The sequence below is a fragment of the Globicephala melas genome, chromosome 7 (genome assembly GCF_963455315.2).
Source record: "Globicephala melas chromosome 7, mGloMel1.2, whole genome shotgun sequence".
In the NCBI taxonomy this organism is placed as follows: Eukaryota; Metazoa; Chordata; class Mammalia; order Artiodactyla; family Delphinidae; genus Globicephala; species Globicephala melas.
The window spans coordinates 8532749-8553018 of record NC_083320.1 but is presented as its reverse complement, the minus strand read 5'-3'; the positions used below and the strand labels follow the sequence as shown (position 1 = coordinate 8553018).

At 38.3% G+C, this 20270-nt stretch overlaps 1 protein-coding gene across 1 annotated transcript in view; it reads left to right on the top strand.

The window, feature by feature from the left end:
- Positions 1–20270, top strand: part of PSMD1 (proteasome 26S subunit, non-ATPase 1) — a 103334-nt gene that overhangs the window by 14642 nt on the left and 68422 nt on the right. Inside the window, exons 8-16 of the mRNA XM_030876196.2 lie at positions 2117–2177; positions 3236–3364; positions 4724–4812; positions 5286–5364; positions 5859–6032; positions 8102–8213; positions 8807–9003; positions 9978–10073; positions 12100–12164. Of these exons, the coding sequence (XP_030732056.1) occupies positions 2117–2177; positions 3236–3364; positions 4724–4812; positions 5286–5364; positions 5859–6032; positions 8102–8213; positions 8807–9003; positions 9978–10073; positions 12100–12164 (1002 nt within the window). The remainder of the gene's footprint in view (positions 1–2116; positions 2178–3235; positions 3365–4723; positions 4813–5285; positions 5365–5858; positions 6033–8101; positions 8214–8806; positions 9004–9977; positions 10074–12099; positions 12165–20270) is intronic.

Below are 20270 nucleotides of genomic sequence, written 5' to 3'. Positions count from 1 at the left end.
TGGGTATGAGCCCTGGTCTGGGAAGATCCCGCATGCTGCGGAGCAGCTGAGCTTGTCTGCCACAACTACTGAGCCTGCTCTCTAGAGCCCGGGAGTCACAACTACTGAAGCCCGTTGCGCCTACAGCCCCTGCTCCACAACGGGAGAGGCCACCGCAGTGAGAAGCCCGTGCACCACAGCAAGGAGTGGCCCCCGCTCACCGCAGCTAGAGGAAGCCCACACACGACAACAAAGACGCAACGCAGTCAAAAATAAAATAAATTAATTAAAAAAAAAAAACTCAGGTGGGGTAGGTTGGGCTAGATTTTAGGCATTTGGGTTACATATTTGTACAGTTAGAAACATTCTCAGCTTTTTTTTTTTTTTAATTTATTTATTTTTATTACTTTTGGTTGTGTTGGGTCTTTGTTGCTGTGCCCGGGCTTTCTCTAGTTGCAGCCAGTGGGGGCTTCTCACTGTGGTGCCTCCTCTTGTTGCGGAGCACGGGCTCTAGGTGTGTGGGCTCAGTAGTTGTGGCTCACAGGCTCTAGAGCACATGCTCAGTAGTTGTGGCACACGGCCTTAGTTGCTCCACAGCATGTGGGATCTTCCCGGACCAGGGCTCGAACCCGTGTCCCCTGCATTGGCAGGCGGATTCTTAACCACTGGACCACTAGGGAAATCCCCATTCTCAGCTTTTTTAACACTTTTATTAGAACTAATAAAAATTACTGTAAGTCAGTAATCTTGTAATCTTCATTTATTTAGGCTTTCTTTCATTTCTCTCAACAGTGTTTTTGTAGATTTTAGTACAGGAGTTTTGTACATTTTCCCTTAAATTTATTCCTAAGTATATTAGGTCTTTTAATGCTGCTGTAAGTGGTACCTTTAAATTTCAGTTTCCAATTGTTTGTTGCTAATATATAGAATTACAATTGATTTTTCTATGTTAATGTTGAATCCCACAACCTTGCTTAAGTCACTTATTAGGTCTAGTAAATTTTTTTTATAGATCCCTTTATAGAATTTTCTACATAGGAATCATGTCATCTGTGAACAGAGACAATTTTACTTCTTCCTTTATAACTTTCATATCTTTTCCACCTTTATTTTTTTCTGCATTGGTCAGGAAATCCAAACATTCTTCCTTTGTTCCTAATCGTGGGGTAATAGCATTTAATTTCTTTCTTTTTGATTTTAAAATTGTCTTTCTCCTTACCCTCTCCTGTTCTTGTGTTTATTTGCTTTCATGTTCTTTCTGAGTTGATCTTAATTTCTGAAGTAATTATCCTTCTTCTTCCATTCCCAGTTTTTCCCTAGTTATATTATTTCATTTCTGATATATAATATTCTTTTATATCTTGTAAAAGTTTTCTTCATATCTTTGACCTCTTTTCAAATAATCTTTTCTTATAATAGTGAATGGGATTTTACTTTGATCCTTTTCTGTGGTTTATCTTTACTGAAATTAGTTTTCCTAAATATTTACAAAGGAGGCTTGATTTAGGATAGTTTTCCTAATTTCCCTGTTCTCTAGAATTTTCTCTTTTATCGTGTTTGTGGAGTTTTAAACAAAATGGTGTCTTTGTGTTCTGAGATCTCCTGGCTCTGTTTCCTTTCCCACTTTTATTTCAGCCTTCTTTTTCCCTCATTTCTGCCGCTTTAATTTGGATTCTGTGCCCAGCATTTTCTCCTCAGTGTAGTGCTTTGACCTAGAAGGGGGTGTCGGCTGGTTCGTTTAAGAGTTGTTGAGGCTCCAGCTGCTTTGCTTCAGACTGGTCTGTGTGGCTCGTGGTGGTGTATCTTCACCTGACCGTGTTTTGGGAATCTGGGAGATACTTTGTCACCTGGTTTTGTTGTCCATATATTTTGCTAACCTAGTTAGTTGCTTTGCGTGTTTTTATGAATTTATTTGGTGGAAATCCAGTAACTGGGTTGCCTCCATCTTATTTTACAATCTTTTTCGTTTCCTAATGGCAGTACTTAAGAAGTAATTAACTGTTTCTTCCTTGCAAGATATTTAATTTGGACATGGTTCAGACCTTCAGTTTGATTAAAAGGAAAAAAAAAAGCCACCCACACATACTATTCAGAAAAGATTTATCACATTAGTAATTATTGGTTCTCTTCCTTTTAGTGACTCAATGGAAACAGAAGAAAAGACAGGTAGTGTACTTGTAGGAAAGACACCAGAAGTGGTAAGTGTGCTTTTTGAAGTTGAGGTTGCCATTTAAACATATATTTCCACACTATATTGTAAATTATTTAAAAGTGTTTCATACCTGCTTTTATGGAGGTTTATTATTAAGTTTGATACCAAAGTTATTTTATAAAAATGGATTTTCTATAAAAAGTAAAATTTTAAATATTCATCCCAGGGAATTCCCTGGTGGTCCGGTGGTCCAGTGGTTAGGACTCGGCGCTTTCACTGCTGACAGGGCCTGGGTTCAATCCTTGGTCTGGGAACTAAGATCCCACAAGCCACACAGCACAGCCAAAAAAGAAAAAAGATCAATCCCAGAAGGCACTTGACTTAGAAGAAATAAAATCCTTAGATCCTTATCAAAGAATGAACTCTGTCCAGAATAACTCTGAATTACCTGTCACAGGGTGAGAAAAAAGTATGGCTTCTAACAAATAAATGGCAACTTATCATAGAGGGGGAGGGGGTAGTTTAGTTGTCTTTATTTTTAGTATTCATGGTGTGTGGAGAGTGGGGCAAGGATTAGAGCAGTGGTCTGTTGGATGTAAATGTTTCCTCCATCAGGATTTTTGGTTTCTGGTTATCAGGTATATAAATTTCAACTCTTCTTCACATGGTTGGAGAGTTGTGTTGATGGCTTGGTAGTTCATGAGATCATATATATGTGTTGGTTAAAGGTGCTTTTTCTCAATTTGGAGGAGGGAGTTTCTCACCTAAACTATAAGTTGGTTGTGTATAAAGTAGTTCTTGCATATCACCAGTAATTAGTTACTCTTTTACAGTTTTTTTTAATATTAAAATATTTTATATTGGAAGTGAGTTTGGAATGAATTGCATTCTTCCATCAAGCTGGTATCATATCTCAATGGCATCTAATAAAGAAATAAATTACTTTCTCTCAAATAAATGATACATGAGTTTGCTAGATCCTACTGTTAAAATATGGGTTTTGTTGTGTGTATGACTGAATTTCACTGGTTTAGTGCTGTTAAAATAAAGTTAGCTTACTGGATTTCAGTAATACAATAATTTTCATTCTTGTTTGTTCGGCAGAGTCCAGAGCCCAAGGATCAGACTTTGAAAATGATTAAAATTCTAAGTGGTGAAATGGCTATTGAGTTACATCTGCAGTTTTTAATACGAAACAATAACACAGATCTCATGATTCTAAAAAACACAAAGGTAGGAAATTCATCTGTAATGGAGGCCTTTTTTTATATTTATTTCTTTGTTGAATAAGTACTTATATTTGTTATTGAATAATTTGTTGCATTTTATTCCTGATCAAGGAAATAAGTATTTAAAAAAAATAACAATGGGAGAAATGCTTGATCTTGTTGAAGAAGAAAAGGAATTAATATTGATTGAGCTCCTGTTTTTTGTGCTAGTCTCTCATTGGGAAGTTTAGTGGCTTTTTTTTTTTTAAGTTAGCTTTTATTTGAATGTATACGTGTGGCATTTGGACAAATACCACAATCAGAACATTAATACAGGTTATTTGTGTGTTTGTTTTTCCCACTGAACTGCAAACTCCTTGAGAATAGGGGTTCTTACCTTGATATTGTAATCTTTGTTGAGATATTGATCCTAACAATTATTAATATTAATTTTTGAACAGATAATCTATTCATCTGGTTCAAAAAATGTTTTAATATAAAAAGATACATAGTACAAAAAAATCTTCCTGCCTTGCCTGTGTTATTTACCCAGTATCCTTTCCCAAAGTCATTTATTCATTTTTTATTGTCATATACTATTCCATTATTAAACAGTTGTTTGATTGAGGTATATGTAATCATGCTTCTCCAGACTTTCAAAATAATTTTTACAGATGGCAAAAAGAATAATATAATTTGCATTTATGACAGTTTTCTGATGTTTATCTTTATAACGCAGTCTCATTAAAAATAAACAAAATAGGGGCTTCCCTGGTGGCGCAGTGGTTGAGAGTCCGCCTGCCGATGCAGGGGACACGGGTTCATGCCCTGGTACGGGAAGATCCCACATGCCGCGGAGCGGCTAGGCCTGTGAGCCATGGCTGCTGAGCCTGCGCGTCCAGAGCCTATGCTCCGCAACAGGAGAGGCCACAACAATGAGAGGCCCGCGTACCGCAAAAATAAATAAATAAATAAAAATGAACAGAATAACTTTGGTGCTTGCCAGAGTTACAGTGCCGGAAGAGGTGCAGCATTGCTCCTCAGGTTACCCCAATACTTTGGAGACCTTGAGCAAGATACTGAAGAGAAATGGCGAACTGTTCAGAAACCAAAAATTAGAAAGTCTGCTGCATAAATTCCTACCCAAAATCTACTACTGACCTCAAGTTAAGACCACAAATAAAACTTTGTTTGACTTGCTTGTTTTTTATAAGCTAGCTATTTAATGTTTATAAAAGAAATATCCAAGGTTCATATGTTAAATACCAGTTCAGTTTATTCATGTTTTCACCACAAAACAGGGCCTCTTACTGTGTGTTCACATGCAAGCTTGCGTTTGTAGGAATACTTTGCTAATGATAAAAATCTGTATTTGTTTTTGTAGGATGCGGTAAGGAACTCTGTGTGTCACACAGCAACTGTTATAGCAAACTCTTTTATGCACTGTGGGACTACCAGTGACCAGTTTCTTAGGTAAATATGCTTGTAGGTTCCCACTTTGGTTTAAAATTGTCTTTGACAGAGACTCTGTTGACATTGTCACATGGATGTGGGGAACTTTCCCTGCCTGACAGTCCTGAATTTTAAATTCTACTTTTCTATTTTATAAATTTTTTAAATTGCATATGCCTACTTGTTTTGAGGTAAAATTAATTTTCTCTATTAGTTGCCTTGAATATAGGTTTTTGAATGAAATACGTTAAGCTTAGAAATTTGATACAGTTTTGCTTTTGTTCATAGTGGAATTACATGTCATGCATTTTTAAAGTCCTCAAAATATTAAGAACAACTTAGGAGGTAAAATGGAATCATCAGTAACTTGAGATCCATAAAGTAAAATGATTTGTAACAGCTCAAGGTGAACATTTTAATGCTTTGACGTTAGCGTTATAAAAAGCTTTATGGAGTTCATTTCAGTAGTGTTGCTGAATTTCCTTTTCTTACAGAGATAACTTGGAATGGTTAGCCAGAGCCACTAACTGGGCAAAATTTACAGCCACGGCCAGTTTGGGTGTAATTCATAAGGTAATATATACCGATCACTGTGAGCAGGCATCAGAACAGAAGCAATTTTCCTGGAGTTAAGAAAAAAACTAAAGTTTACTATAATTCATTGACAGGTACATTTTGTTAAATTGGGTCAGTCCTCATACAGGGAAGGATAAAGTAAAGAAGAAATGTGTGTTTGTTTTTTTTATAAAAAGTGGAAGCCTTTTTCCTGTGAAGACTAGCTAAGACATTTCTCAAAATGAATTGAAATAAGTTATTTGCATTATCTAAGATGAATTTGGGGAACTGTTATAAAACAAGGAGGGGGTGGGAATTGCAGCATTTGTTTCTAACCAGGATGTGACTGGGTCATTTAAAGGCTGTCTTCTTGTGTGAGTGATAAAGTTGCTTAGGAGAGAGCCCCACTTCCCCCTTCACTCTGGAGAAAAAGCAATAATCATAGAAAATGTTACATCTTCTTTTCTCTAACTTTCTTTTACTGACACCTTTGTGGTGGCTCAAATTTACAGGGTCATGAGAAGGAAGCATTACAGTTAATGGCAACATATCTTCCCAAGGACACGTCTCCAGGATCAGCCTATCAGGAAGGTGGAGGTCTCTATGCACTAGGTCTCATTCATGCCAATCATGGGGGTGATATAATTGACTATCTGCTTAACCAGCTTAAGAATGCCAGCAATGATGTAAGTATTAGAATGGAAAAATAAATTCCCATTACTTAAGAGTCCAGGGAGGGCTTCCCTGGTGGCGCAGTGGTTGGGAGTCCGCCTGCCGACGCAGGGGACATGGGTTCGTGCCCCGCTCCGGGAAGATCCCACGTGCCGTGGAGCGGCTAGGCTCGTGAGCCATGGCCGCTGAGCCTGTGCGTCCGGAGCCTATGCTCCGCGGCGGGAGAGGCCACAACAGTGAGAGGCCCGCGTACCGCAAAAAAAAAAAAAAAAAGTCCAGGGAAACATTAAATTTGCCAAATTATTTCAGTGAATAGAAATTTTGTAGGATTCCCAAACCAGTACTGTTCTCATTGAATCTTTTCTTTCTTTCTTTATTTGGTTGCATGGGTCTTAGTTGTGGCAGGCAGGCTCCTTAGTTGTGGCTCGTGGACTCCTTAGTTATGGCTGGCCAGCGCCTTAGTTGCAGCATATGGGCTCCTTAGTTGCGGCATGCATGTGGGATCTAGTTCCCTGACCAGGGATCGAACCCAGGCCCCCTGCATTGGGAGCATGGAGTCTTAACCACTGTACCACCAGGGAAGTCCCTAGAATCTTTTCTTTTGAAGGTAGTTTCCTCTCCTTCTCTATAAGCTAAAATTGTGCTTCTCAGTCCTTTAAACCTTGTGTGTGAGGAGCAAAATAAAGTACCAGATATTTATATTGATAAAATATGTGTTGTATTCCCACACTTCAGAGTCTTGTTATGTTATATAAGTGACTTTAGTGATCATTTAGCCTAATTCTATTATTTTTCAGGAAACTAAAGCCCAAAGAAATTGCATGTACTCTTTTGGGAATCAGAATCTTGCTTGTTTGAACTTCGATGGTTTTTTAAATGTAACTCTTTTGGAAAAACTTACTAAGCAGCCCTGTTCTTTTTTTAAGGAACCTTGACACCTAGGATTTTAGACTTTAACTTTTATGTTAGTCTCTTTTAGAAGGTTATCGGGAGAGTAGCTAAGTGAGCCAGAAAATTCTGTCCTACTTCAGTGAAAAGACTGAGGCCAGTAGGAAGGTCTTTCTCAGCTAATAAACCCCCTATCCACAAATCATATAGTTTATACATATCTCTACCTCATTTCCTCTGTTGGTCTCAGGTAAAAATTTTCTTGTCAGATAAAACTTTTTGGTTACCAGCAATAAAACCCTCTGCTTAAACAAGGAGTTTATTGGAAGTAGCTTATTTAATTAAAGGAAAAGCTGATGAACCAGTTCTCACAAAGGTTAAGCACAGGGCAGTTCTAGGAATCTAGATAACAAGAAGTAATGGGATCATCTCTTCAGGGCACTACTGTCAGGATGAATGAACTTGAAATGTTTTTGGTCCTTGGGTCATTCCACCTAAGAAAGATTAAAATTCCAGAGGAGCATCTGATTGGCCTGTCTTGGGTCACAGGCCCACACTTTCGCTAGGGGAAGATGGGAGCTTATTTTAAGTGATGGTTCCACCAAGACTCGAACCAGTGGGGAGGAATATTCCCCAAGCAGGAGTGGGGTGCTGTCACCAATAAAAGGATACCGTACATTCAAAAGTAACAGATCACCACAAAAGTGTTCTTCAAATAAAGACTAACTTTTGGTCTTGACACCATTTTCTCCCACTTTCTTCATAACCATGAAGTTATGAAGAAACTTTTTTCTCCTTTATCTTCAGTTTCCTTCTATGCTGCCTCCCTCAGTCCACAAGCATCTTCAGGTCTCACCTATCCTAAAAAAATCTTTCCTCACCACTTGCTTCTCCCTTTTAGTTGTTGTCATCTTTCTCCTCCCCTTCTCATGTGAATTTATTAAAAGAGAGCTGTACTGTCTCCACTTTCATTTTTTTCATTTCCTTTTCAACCCACTATTATTTTGCATCAGCAAGCAGCATTCTTTTGAAACTGAAATTGGTGAGGTTACCACTGGCCCTCTGTATCCTTTGATCATACTTCCTAGGCCAGCTGCTTTCCATGCCTAATATCACAACGTATTTTGAAATTAGAATGAAAGTTGGATTTTAAGTGCAGTGTACCAAATAAATGGAGCCCATCCTTTTTCTCTAGATTGTTCGACATGGTGGCAGTCTGGGCCTTGGTTTGGCTGCCATGGGGACTGCACGCCAGGATGTGTATGATTTGCTAAAAACAAACCTTTATCAGGATGATGCTGTGACAGGTAAGTGATTCTTTCCAAAGATAACAAACTCTAGGATTAATTAATGTAACTGTAATATTTGTTTTCTACCTATATTTTGTGGTCTCTTAAAAATCTAATGGATTTCTTTATTTGTAGAGAATTCTTTTTAGGAAGTATAGGAATAGATTTCTCTATTTGCCCCATTTATCAAACTCATTTTATAAAAATATGTTTTGTGATATATAGGCTTTTTAAAATGGTATGTCTTGTGTGTATGTCTGTATAACTGACTTTTGCAAATAGAAGTTTATTAGAGTGATCTGCTTGTATCCTGAGGCTGTCTCTACTGCTAGGTGATAATGTAGAAAAAATATTGCCATAATGTCTCCTTTGAAATCTCTGTAGGATTTTGTAGTGTATCCTATCAAGATTTAAAAGGAAAATAGCTGTAAATATATGGATGTACTTCCACATAAACTATTCTTTATGTCTGATGACTTGAAACAATGCTCTCAGAAGCTAATGGTTGTTTTGATAGTTGATGCTAATAGTTAGCACTTCCAATAGGATATGTTTTATTTACTTTACGTACATAACTCGTACTCTTTAATGTTTTGCTTTTCACTCACTAGGGGAAGCAGCTGGCCTGGCCCTAGGTTTGGTTATGTTGGGCTCTAAAAATGCCCAGGCTATTGAGGACATGGTTGGCTATGCACAGGAAACTCAACATGAGAAGATTCTACGTGGTCTTGCAGTTGGCATAGCATTAGTGATGTACGGAAGGATGGAGGAGGCTGATGCTCTCATTGAATCTCTCTGCCGTGATAAGGTCACATATTATTCATCCTTTTTTCCCTGCATTTCCTCACCCTCCTCACCTGCATTATTATATCCAGCATTTACAGAAACACTTAACCTTTACTGGAAATTATCTTTGTTCCTATCAGAACTCTTAGGCACATTTGTTGATAAAACTTCTCAAAAGATATATAAAGCCTTATAGAATTTAGGAAAGAAAAACACTGATTAAAAGAGGTGAGCAGGGCTAATTTGAGAATTTTAAATTTAATCAAGACTTCAGTGATTTTTCAAATAAGCAGATTTAGAAAAATTCTTTAGAAATATATAAGTTGATTTCTTTTAGAAATAATGTTTTGGGGATGATTTCATAATCATTTAATAAGACATAAAGTTTACTTCATTGTTTTTTCATCAGAAAACAGTGCCAATCTCTATACTTATTTATTTGGGTGAGATTTTTTTCCTTTGCCTTTTGTTTTGTTTTTACAATGGTATTGTATATGGTAGGTAGTCAGTGGTAAACAGTACTGTCCTCTGTAATCTGATAAAAACATCCACTGCTATAGTTTATTGATAAAACTAATTATTTTGCTCACCTATCAGACTACATGTCTCTTCCACTCAGTGCTCAGTGGCCAAGAATTAAGTGGTAAGGTAAAAGCAAGTTAGAATGTAGAATTAGAAGCAAGCTTCTTTGTTGTTTGACAAATGGAAGTTGAGAATCATAGGGCAGTGAGTGTTGGTATTGGGCTTGAGTTTATACTTTATAAAAAGTGTGAGGCAGCATAGGCATGTTGCACAGAATATTGGGAATTAGAAGCAGTTAACTACTACCATATTAGAGTCTTTTAATTCTCCATTTGTGTAGAGAACTGCCAACCACAAAATGGTGCTCCTTGAGTTCATTTCTTACCTACAACCAGCTCCCCTGATGGATGAAACTAAGCCTGTAGAAGTTACTATCTGAAATAAGTTGATGATTGATATTGAATTATTTCTTAGGATCCAATTCTTCGACGATCTGGAATGTATACCGTGGCCATGGCTTATTGTGGTTCAGGTAACAACAAAGCTATTCGCCGCCTGCTACACGTTGCTGTAAGTACTCTGACCTTTCTTGGATAGGCATGGAAGAGAAAGTTTGCAGACGGACACTAAATGTGCTGATGACTGCACACCCACACCACATAACTATCACCAGCGGCCCCAGGTTCAGATTCTCGTTCATGGAGCACAGTCAGCCATAACCTAGCGCCAGGTTCACTTAGCTTTTCAGAAGGATACAGGAAAGGATGACAGTGTGTCTATTTGAATGAAAGTCCTTAAAGTCATTTAGGAGCAACTTCTGAAACTCTATTCCAAGGGGCACCCTCATTTATAAGGGACAGGACCATGTGAATGGATCCAGGAACTTGGACATGCACTAGAACACAGCAGGGAATGACACGGAGTCTTTGGCATCATTGAGCTTAATGGAATACATTGAGCTTAGGGAATACAGATGCCAGAACAAATTAATACAAGTGTAATGAGAGTTGCAACACAGAAAACTCAAACTGCATATCAGCTGCTTCCTTTGAGGAACATGATATGTCTTCCCGTCTGCAAATAAATTGTAAAGCATTCGTCTAGGACTTCAACACACCTCAGGAGAATTGTTCCTGGGTATTCCATATTTATTGCTATGATTGTGTATGGAATTTTCCTCCCATTACATTTTCTGCCAGGTTATTATTGGTGTAAAACAAAAGCTATTGATTTTTTTAGATTTATTTTGTAAACTGGACACCTTATTAAACTCTTTTATTGTGTTTAAAAAAAAAAGACCATGTGAATGTGTGCAGCCACCCCAGGGTAGGGAAATCTAATGAACAATAGGAACGACTTCTTTTTCCAGCCTGTGAAGTTAGCTTCCAGGTACCCCTAAGGGACATGCTCTATGACAGGAGACACGTTGCACAGGAAAGCCAATGCCCATGTTTTCCAACAGGCTTTTTCCACTCAGAGTCACCCAATCCAGGTACAGTTTTTCAGTGATAAATAATGTTGCCTGATAACACAGTGGACGTTCCATATGTCTTAACCCAGTAGGTTTCTACCATCTTGGTGCTGGGAGATGGTAGACCCAAGGTCATCTTCCCATGCAGAAAGGATTTAGAGCTATTATTATTTCTTTCTTCCTAGAGATATTCACTTGACACAGTATTTATTAATAATTTATTATTTATCAGTGCAGCATGTGGTATGTTATAGAAGGTTGTATTTTGCTTGAGTTTAGGACATACAGTTTTGAAAACAACATTGAAGGAATGGTTAGATTTTCCACGTGGCCCACAAAAGCTATGGTAGAGCTGAAATAGTCTTTAGAAGTAGCCCTGCATCTTAAACTTCACCAAACTATAAAGGCTTCTAAGCCTTGAAATGAAGAAATTCTCAGATGAATTTTTCTTAATTGGAGTAAGACATTCTAATACAGGAATACAGTAGTCCCCCCTTACCCACGGGGTATATGTTCCAAGACGCCCAGGGGATGCCTGAAACCACGGATAGTCCATATACTATGTTTTTTCATATACATAACATACATACATACCTGTAATAAAGTTTAACTTATAAATTAGGCACAGTAAGAGAATACCTGAATTGCAGCATCACTACTCCTGTGCTTTGGGGCCATTATTAGGTAAAATAAAGATTATTTGAATATAAGCACTGCAATACCTCATCGATCTGATAACTGAGAGGGCTACTATGTGACTAGTGTGTGGATAGCATATACAACTGAGACACACCAAACAAAGGAATGATTTACATCCCAGGCGGGACAGAGTGGGATGGTGTGAGATTTCATTAGAATACTCAGAATGACATGCAATTTAAAACTTATGAATTGTTTATTTCTGGAATTTTCCATTTAATATTCAGACCACAGTTGACTGTGGCTAACTGAAACTGCTGAAAGTGAAACCATGGATTAGGGAGGTGGCTACGGTAATATACTAATGAGATCTAGTTTACATTTAAATGATGTGGGCCTCTCATATCAGTTTATTCTAGTAATGTGATGAATGTAGTAATAGGATGCATGTAGTATAATGTAATTATCCTTTAAATTTTTTCCTAGGTAAGTGATGTTAACGACGATGTCAGGAGGGCAGCAGTAGAATCACTTGGGTTCATTCTCTTCAGGTAATAATTTCTAACTTCTGATTCTATTTATATTCCATTTCCATTTGTAGTTAGTAATTAAACAGAAACTAAATATCTGAGGAAGTATGTCTAGGTTCAGAGTGAGGACCATATAACATTAAAGTTAGTACTGTTCCTCTGAAAAAGAAGCCAGTATGTTTTGAGAGTCTGAGATGCTCTTTGAGAAGCAGTAGTCCTCTTCCCATGTATATTGGTAATTCAAAAGGGATGCTATCTCTCACACAGACTTGTAGAGTTCTTGAAGCTCTTTAATGAGAGTGAAAGGTATTAGGTTTTGTTTAAATGCAAAGGAGTGGAAAATGTGCAGATTTGGAGATGCCCTTGGCATTATAGTATGGTTGTGATTTAGAGGACACACTCTGAAACCAATCTGCCAGGATTGAATCTTGGCCCTGTCACTTACTAGCTGAGTGACTTTGGGCTTGTTACTTAGCGTCTTTGAACTTCAAATTCCTAAGGGTATAGTAATAGTACCTAAGACTGTTTTTTGACAGTTAAGTGAATTAATATGTCTAAAGTCTTTCGAACTGTATCTGGCACTAGTAAGTGCTATTCAAGTGTGTATGAGTAGTGGCAGTTGCAATAGTTGTGGTAGATGCAGTAGTACTTCTTACAGTAGTTCTTCTCTCCAATTTCATATACACTTTCTTTTCGCTTAGGTACTTTATCTTAAAATGCAACATAGGAAAATAAAAAGTATTTCTTTCAGCTCGTTTTTGGGCACTGCTTATTAGAGTTTACTTGTGGTGAAATTACACAGTAAAATAAGTTCTGAAGGTGCATGTAAGATGAGTTTCATGTACTTTTCATCTTTGGTATAGATTGTATATATATTTTTTCCAACAAATATTTACTCAACATCCACTGTGAACTGGTTAGAGGACCTTCTCTAAGATGCAAGATAAGAAGTTAACCATTTACTGCAGGCACTAAATATATTTTTCCTATTGTGGATAAAAATGTTGAATAAAACAGCAAAGCACACATCCATATAGCATGTTAATAGGTTTCTCCTTACACCAGTCAGTTTTGTTGAATGAGGTTGTTCAAAAAAATACTAATCTCCTTTACTGTATTACCTCTAACCTCATTTGTCTAACTTGTTCACAGAGAGACTAGAGAACTTTCACTAAATCCTAAAGTCATAGTATTTATACAGATCTACTAGTCTGGTACCTCTAAAACAGATTATGTGGTTAATTGGTTATTATTGTTTTTAGTAAATTCATAGAAGTATCACGTGTTCATTGATTCCTTTTCTGAGATCTGATAAAACCTATTTGTGTTAAGCTATTCCACATTTTTTCAAAAGATCTACAGCAGGCTCCATAGTTTAAATTTCTTGAGTCCTGTCTCTTTTTGAACACTGGAATATTTAGCCACGTACAGTCCTTTTGTATCTTTGCCATTTTCTGTTTTTGCTCAGATTTGTCAACAGTGGTTCTACAATTATATTCACAAGTTCTGTTTCAGGGAAGTGATTCATTTAGCTTAGAGACTTGAACTCATTTAAGGCACCCAGTCTCTTCACCTGTTTTGCATTTTGATCAGTCTTAACAACGTTACTTTCTATCTTTCTGGTCTAAAAAGCATTCTCCTGAGACAAAAGATGGAAGCAGAATAGAAGTTGAATAGTTCTGTTTCCTTCCTGTCATCTTTGGCATATCATTCTAGCCAACCTGTGATGCTAACCTTTCCTTAATTTTGTTCTAGAGATTAGACACAATTGAAAACCAAAAACAAATGGTTTTATTATTGCTATTCGGGGAGGTTTTTTTTTAATTCTTATTGGAAAACTAGATAATTTGTATATGGAAAATATATTCTTCTAGGTGTGCCCTTAGTAACTATTGGCCTGTATAAAGAATCCTACTCATCATGGTCTCTTCCTGTGTTTTATCTATTCAGTCGGCTACTAACTGTTCCTATTAGTCACTTTATATTTTATATCATATAAATCAGTCACCTAGTGTGTGTATTCTGCCACACAGGAAGTTGAGCTTTCGTGAAAACTGTTTTTCTTCCATTTTTAACCTGACAGTGCTTTGCTCTCTAATTATCAAAATTCATTTCTGCCCTTGTGTTTACTGTAGCTTACACATGTGCTCAGTTCCCAGTTTCAGCAGCAGATGTCTTCCATGAGCTGCTTTTAGGCTTTGCTAAGATCTCTACTACCTAGGATACTCAGATCCAGCTAATGAGTTGTTTTTGTGCTCATTATTTCTAAGGGACCATTCAGAGTTCTGTTGCTGTTGTTTTCTTTTTTCTTCATAATATGATTCTTATAAGAGGTAGAAACTGGAAAAGACTTTATAGGTAACTTTGTCTAAAACTTCATGGATGAAGAAAATTAAATGTAATCAACTTGTCTAAGGAGTTGCAGTTAAAGCCAAGTTCTCTAATTTTAGATTGTTGTCAATTCCCTGGAGTGATTTTTTTTTTTTTTTTTTGCGGTATGCGGGCCTCTCACTGTTGTGGCCTCTCCCATTGCGGAGCACAGACTCTGGACGCGCAGGCTCAGCGGCCACGGCTCACGGGCCCAGCCGCTCCGCGGCATGTGGGATCCTCCCGGACCGGGGCACGAACCCATGTCCCCTGCATTGGCAGGCGGACTCTCAACCACTGCACCACCAGGGAAGCCTTGGAGTGATCACTTTTAAAGGTGAAAAAAACCTTAGAAATAAAACAATATTCCCATTTTTTTTTGAAGAGAAGAAAATTGAATTCCAAAATTGTTAACAAAACTTCCTGTTGTCATAGAGCTGAATGGTAGAACAGAAATTCAAAACAAGTCTCAGGATAGACCAATGCTTTCTCTACCATGCCTTTACTTCAGAGCGCCTTCTTTCTGAGTGTCTGTGATAGAACATTTTTATTCTCAAATTTCCTTATTAAGTTTAATATTTGGAAAGTTTCTGTACTGTATCCTAAGAATTAGTAAATGTTTTCTGATGTGTCATCGGTTGCTTTCTTAGTGTGCTCCATTTTATCATTTCTTCCCTTTTAAATGATACTTCTAAAATAACCACAGACATTTGGCCCCCTTGAATTGTGTTTTAAGGATTTATTTCTTCTTAATTTTTAAAACTTCTTTTAAAGTGTACTTATTGGACACAAATACTGAAAACATATCAGTAAACACATATTTGTACTTCAGCAACTAAGGTGAAATTGTCTTTGTAGGAAACTAAAAATTTTCATGTGTAGGGCTTCCCTGGTGGCACAGTGGTTGAGAGTCCGCCTGCTGATGCAGGGGACACGGGTTCATGCCCCGGTCCGGGAAGATCCCACATGCCGTGGAACGGCTGGGCCCATGAGCCGTGGCCGCTGAGCCTGCGCGTCCAGAGCCTGTGCTCTGCAACGGGAGAGGCCACAACAGTGAGAGGCCCACGTACTGCAAAAAAAAAAAAAAAAAAAATTTCATGTATATTATCTCCTTTATTCTTAGGATAGTCCAGGGAGTTGTAGTGTTTTCACTGTTTCTTTCTACTGGTATTTGTGGGTTATATGTTCATAATCTGTATGATAAAAATAGAAAATTAAATTGAAAAACATTCTTGCCAAGTTGAAATGAACCTAGTGTAATTTTAATCCAGTAAATAGGTGATTCGTGGGTCCATTGTTATTAGTCTAGTCAGCAGATTTATTGTCACTACTCTGTACAGTACTGTGCTTGGCATTGACTGAAAACTCATTTGGAATTGAACAGAATCTGAATTATTTCATCTTCACATTGGAAAGGAAAATGAAGAAAGAGGCTAGTAGAAGTATTAGTTTTTATATACTTGTTGAAATTAAGTTGCTATAATGGTGAACAAGGTGATGATCTGATATAGACCTTTCTTAAAATTAGATAGGGCTTCCCTGGTGGCACAGTGGTTGAGAGTCCGCCTGCCGATGCAGGGGACGCGGGTTTGTGCTGCGGTCCGGGAAGATCCCACATGCCGCGGAGTGGCTGGGCCCCTGAGCCATGGCCGCTGAGCCTGCGCATCCGGAGCCTGTGCTCCACAACGGGAGAGGCTAAAACAGTGAGAGGCCCACATACCGCAAAAAAAAAAAAAAAATTAGATAATCTTTGATATCCGTGATCATCTTTGCTATGACTTAAGCTTACAATATAACACTAAATATTTCTCAATTTATACATTAATTTACTTGCAGATATGGATGGATCTCACAAGATCAGAGGGAGATTCTTGGTGCAGATACTTTTTAGACCACAAAAAATGGTTTCTTGAATAGAAATATGTTGCATCATCATAGATCCTTAGCATTTGAAGGAACCCTAGCAATCAGATAGTTACCACCAAATGTGTAAATTATCTTTACAATATCTCCATTCACAATTTTGTATCAATTTGATACATATTCTCTGTGTGCTGTTTTCTGTTTCTGCCTCAGTGTCTGGATGCTGTAACTTCCTTTAGTTTTGTTTTTTTAATTCTTCCTTCTATCTGCATCTTTGTTTTCCCCTCGCATTCAATTAACAATAATAATGGGGCTTCCCTGGTGGCGCAGTGGTTGAGAGTCCGCCTGCCGATGCAGGGGACACAGGTTCGTGCCCCGGTCTGGGAAGATCCCACATGCCATGGAGTGGCTAGGCCAGTGAGCCATGGCCACTGAGCCTGCGCTTCCGGAGCCTGTGCTCTGCAGTGGGAGAGACTACAACAGTGAGAGGCTCGCGTACCGCAAGGAATAAATAAATAAATACGGAGTAGAGTGAAAAAAATTTTTTTCAAAATTATTCTTCTAAATAGGTACAATCTATTCCTTTTCTTTGAAGGTAGAACTATTAAAGAGAGTCCCTTTGTTGCCATAGCAGTGGTTAACTTCGAGATTTGCTTTTAAATATAGATTTCCTTAAAATGTTTTAGAATAGAAATATCAGTTATGTATCAAAATGCTAAAAATTTTGTGCTGTGTTGTACTTTTTCAGGAATAGTTTATATTGGAGTTGTATTTCTTTTTCTAGAACCTTCTGGAAATACTAGAATGATCTCATTAACTAGCTCTCAGCTAACTGTAAGCAAGGAATTTTTTTTCAGGAATTGAAGCTGAACAGCTTAAAGGTCTTATAGTTAATTCTGTGGGTGTGCATATGTTTAAGCACATACACAAATTTGAAGTCAGTATAGAGCATGTGGGAAGATACTCCTTCTAATCTAGATTGTCTAGGGATAGAGCTTTGCCAGTGAGATTGCCATCTCTAGTATTTAAATTTTCTGAAACAATTTCATATGCCATCAGATACCTAAGACACAGTTTGGAATACTGTTGGAGTGATATCTGAAAACTTAATCTCTGACTTGGCAAGAATGTAAATCTTAACATACGCCAAACACTTCATATTAGAGACTGGAACCAAAATAGATAAGAATGACTTTTTTTTTTTTTTTAAGGAACGTAAATTATTTTGCCTCTTATTCGAGATAACCCATCCCTTTTTTTTTTTAACATCTTTATTGGAGTATAATTGCTTTACAGTGTTGTGTTAGTCTCTGCTGTATAACAAAGTGAATCAGCTATACATATACCTATATCCCCATATCTCCTCCCTCTTGTGTCTCCCTCCCACCCTCCCTATCCCACCCCTCTAGGTGGACACAAAGCACCGAGCTGATCTCCCTGTGCTATGTGGCTGCTTCCCACTAGCTATCTGTTTTACATTTGGTAGTGTATTTATGTCCATGCCACTCTCTCACTTCATCCCAGCTTACCCTTCCCCCTTCCTGTGTCCTCAAGTCCATTCTCTATGTCTGCGTCTTTATTCCTATCCTGCCCCTAGGTTCTTCAGAGCCATTTTTTTTTTAGATTCCATATATATGTATTAGCATATGGTATTTGTTTTTCTCTTTCTGACTTACTTCACTCTGTATGACAGTCTCTAGGTCCATCCACCTCACTACAAATAACTCAGTTTTGTTTCTTTTTATGGCTGAGTAATATTCCATTGTATATATGTACCACATCTTCTTTATCCATTCATCTGTCAGTGGACACTTAGGTTGCTTCCATGTCTTGGCTATTATAAATAGAGCTGCAATGAACATTGTGGTACATGACTCCTTTTGAATTACAGTTTTCTCAGGGTATATGCCCAGTAGTCGGATTGCTGGGCAGTGTGGTAATTCTACTTTTAGTTTTTTAAGGAACCTTCATACTGTTCTCCATAGTGGCTATATCAACTTACATTCTCACCAACAGTGCAAGAGGGTTCCCTTTTCTCCACACCCTCTCCAGCATTTATTGTTTGTAGTTTTTTTTGATAATGGCCATTCTGACCAGTGTGAGGTGATAACCTCATTGTACTTTTGATTTGTATTTCTCTAATGATTAGTGATGTTAAACATCCTTTCATGCGGAGATAACCCACCTTTAACACTGCTGAAAAAAGAGTTGTCACAAAAATGCCTAAAGTTTTAGTGATTTAGGAGTTAAATTTGTAAGGTATACTCTTTCTGGCAGATGACATAGAGCCCATAAGATCTGTAATAGAACTATGTTCTAGGAGAGGATTCTGCAATTTGAATTTTATATACCTGGTTTTCTTATGCTGAGTGAGCTTCTCCATAGCCAGCATATTTCTTGTGATAATTTTCTTAAACTGTGTTGCCTGGAAGGGAGCAAGGATGGAGCAATAGGTTGAGGCATAAGAATGGGTCAGCCTGAAAAGGAAAGGCTAAGATATGGGCTGTCTTCACTGCAGATTCCCTCAGCCTAAATTTATTCACCATTTATGTGAGTAGCATAAAAATAAAATATCAAGGGCTTCCCGGGTGGCACAGTCGTTAAGAATCCGCCTGCCAATGCAGGGGACACGGGTTCGAGCCCTGGTCCAGAAAGATCCCACATGCCACGGAGCAACTAAGCCCATGCACCACAACTACTGAGCCTGCGCTCTGGAGCCCACAAGACACAACTACTGAGCCCATATGCCACAACTACTGAAGCCCACGTGCCTAGAGCCCGTGCTCCGCAACAAGAGAAGCCACTGCAGTGAGAAGCCTGCGGACCGCGATGAGGAGTAGCCCCCACTCGCCGCAACTAGAGAGAACCCGCGCACAGCAATGAAGACCCAACGCCGCCAAAAATAAACAAAATAATTAAAAAATTAAAATATCGGGGCTTCCCTGGTGGCACAGTGGTTGGGGGTCCGCCTGCCGATGCAGGGGACGCGGGTTCGTGCCCCGGTCCGGGGGGATCCCACATGCCGTGGAGCGGCTGTGCCTGTGGGCCGTGGCCGGTGGGCCTGCGCGTCCAGAGCCTGTGCTCTGCGACGGGGGAGGCCACAACGGTGAGAGGCCCGCGTACCGCAAAAAAAAAAAAAAAAAAAAAAATTAAAATATCAAAAGTAAATAGAATTGGCTTCCATTTACAGAGTACCCACATGAACTCATTCTCATAAGAACCCTATGAAACGTAGATGAGGAGACTGAGAAATTAAGTATTTTTTGTAAATTCAATCAGTTAGTAAACAGCATAGATTGGATTTATTCCAGATCTTGTAGTGCAAAGTAAAGTAACAAAAAGATGAATAAAAAATTTTGTACCAGAAGTTCAACCAAGTCTTTGGGGAAGCTTGGGCAGCCATGATCTCATTTATAAGATCATTAAAATTTAGGTTCCTGGATTAATAAGGTCCCATGCCTTATTGCATGCTCTTTGAGAAACATAATGAGGTTTAGGTACCCAAGACTGGTTTCATTTGCTTTCTCCTTCTCCTCCGGTAGACGCACCTCTGCTGAGTAGATGCTTGGTGTGAGCCATCTAACAAACAGCTCTAGTTCTAAGACCGTGTCACTTTGCGTGATATCCAGCTACTCTCCCTACCCCTTCCATCAAGACAGTTTCCTGATCAGTGCAAAATTGTGACTACATTTAACTAAGCCAGACTATGAATGGCAATCTCAGCTTACCTTCAGATGTGATCATTATTTTATGCACTTATTTTTAGTCCTCTGTTCAACCCTATCACTGTTGTTCTGTGTTATGCCTTATGTCTTTAACGCCTTGAAGACAAGGTTAATACTTGTTTTGTTTATTTCATTCTTAGCATAGCTTTGCATACAATTAGGAACTAAATAA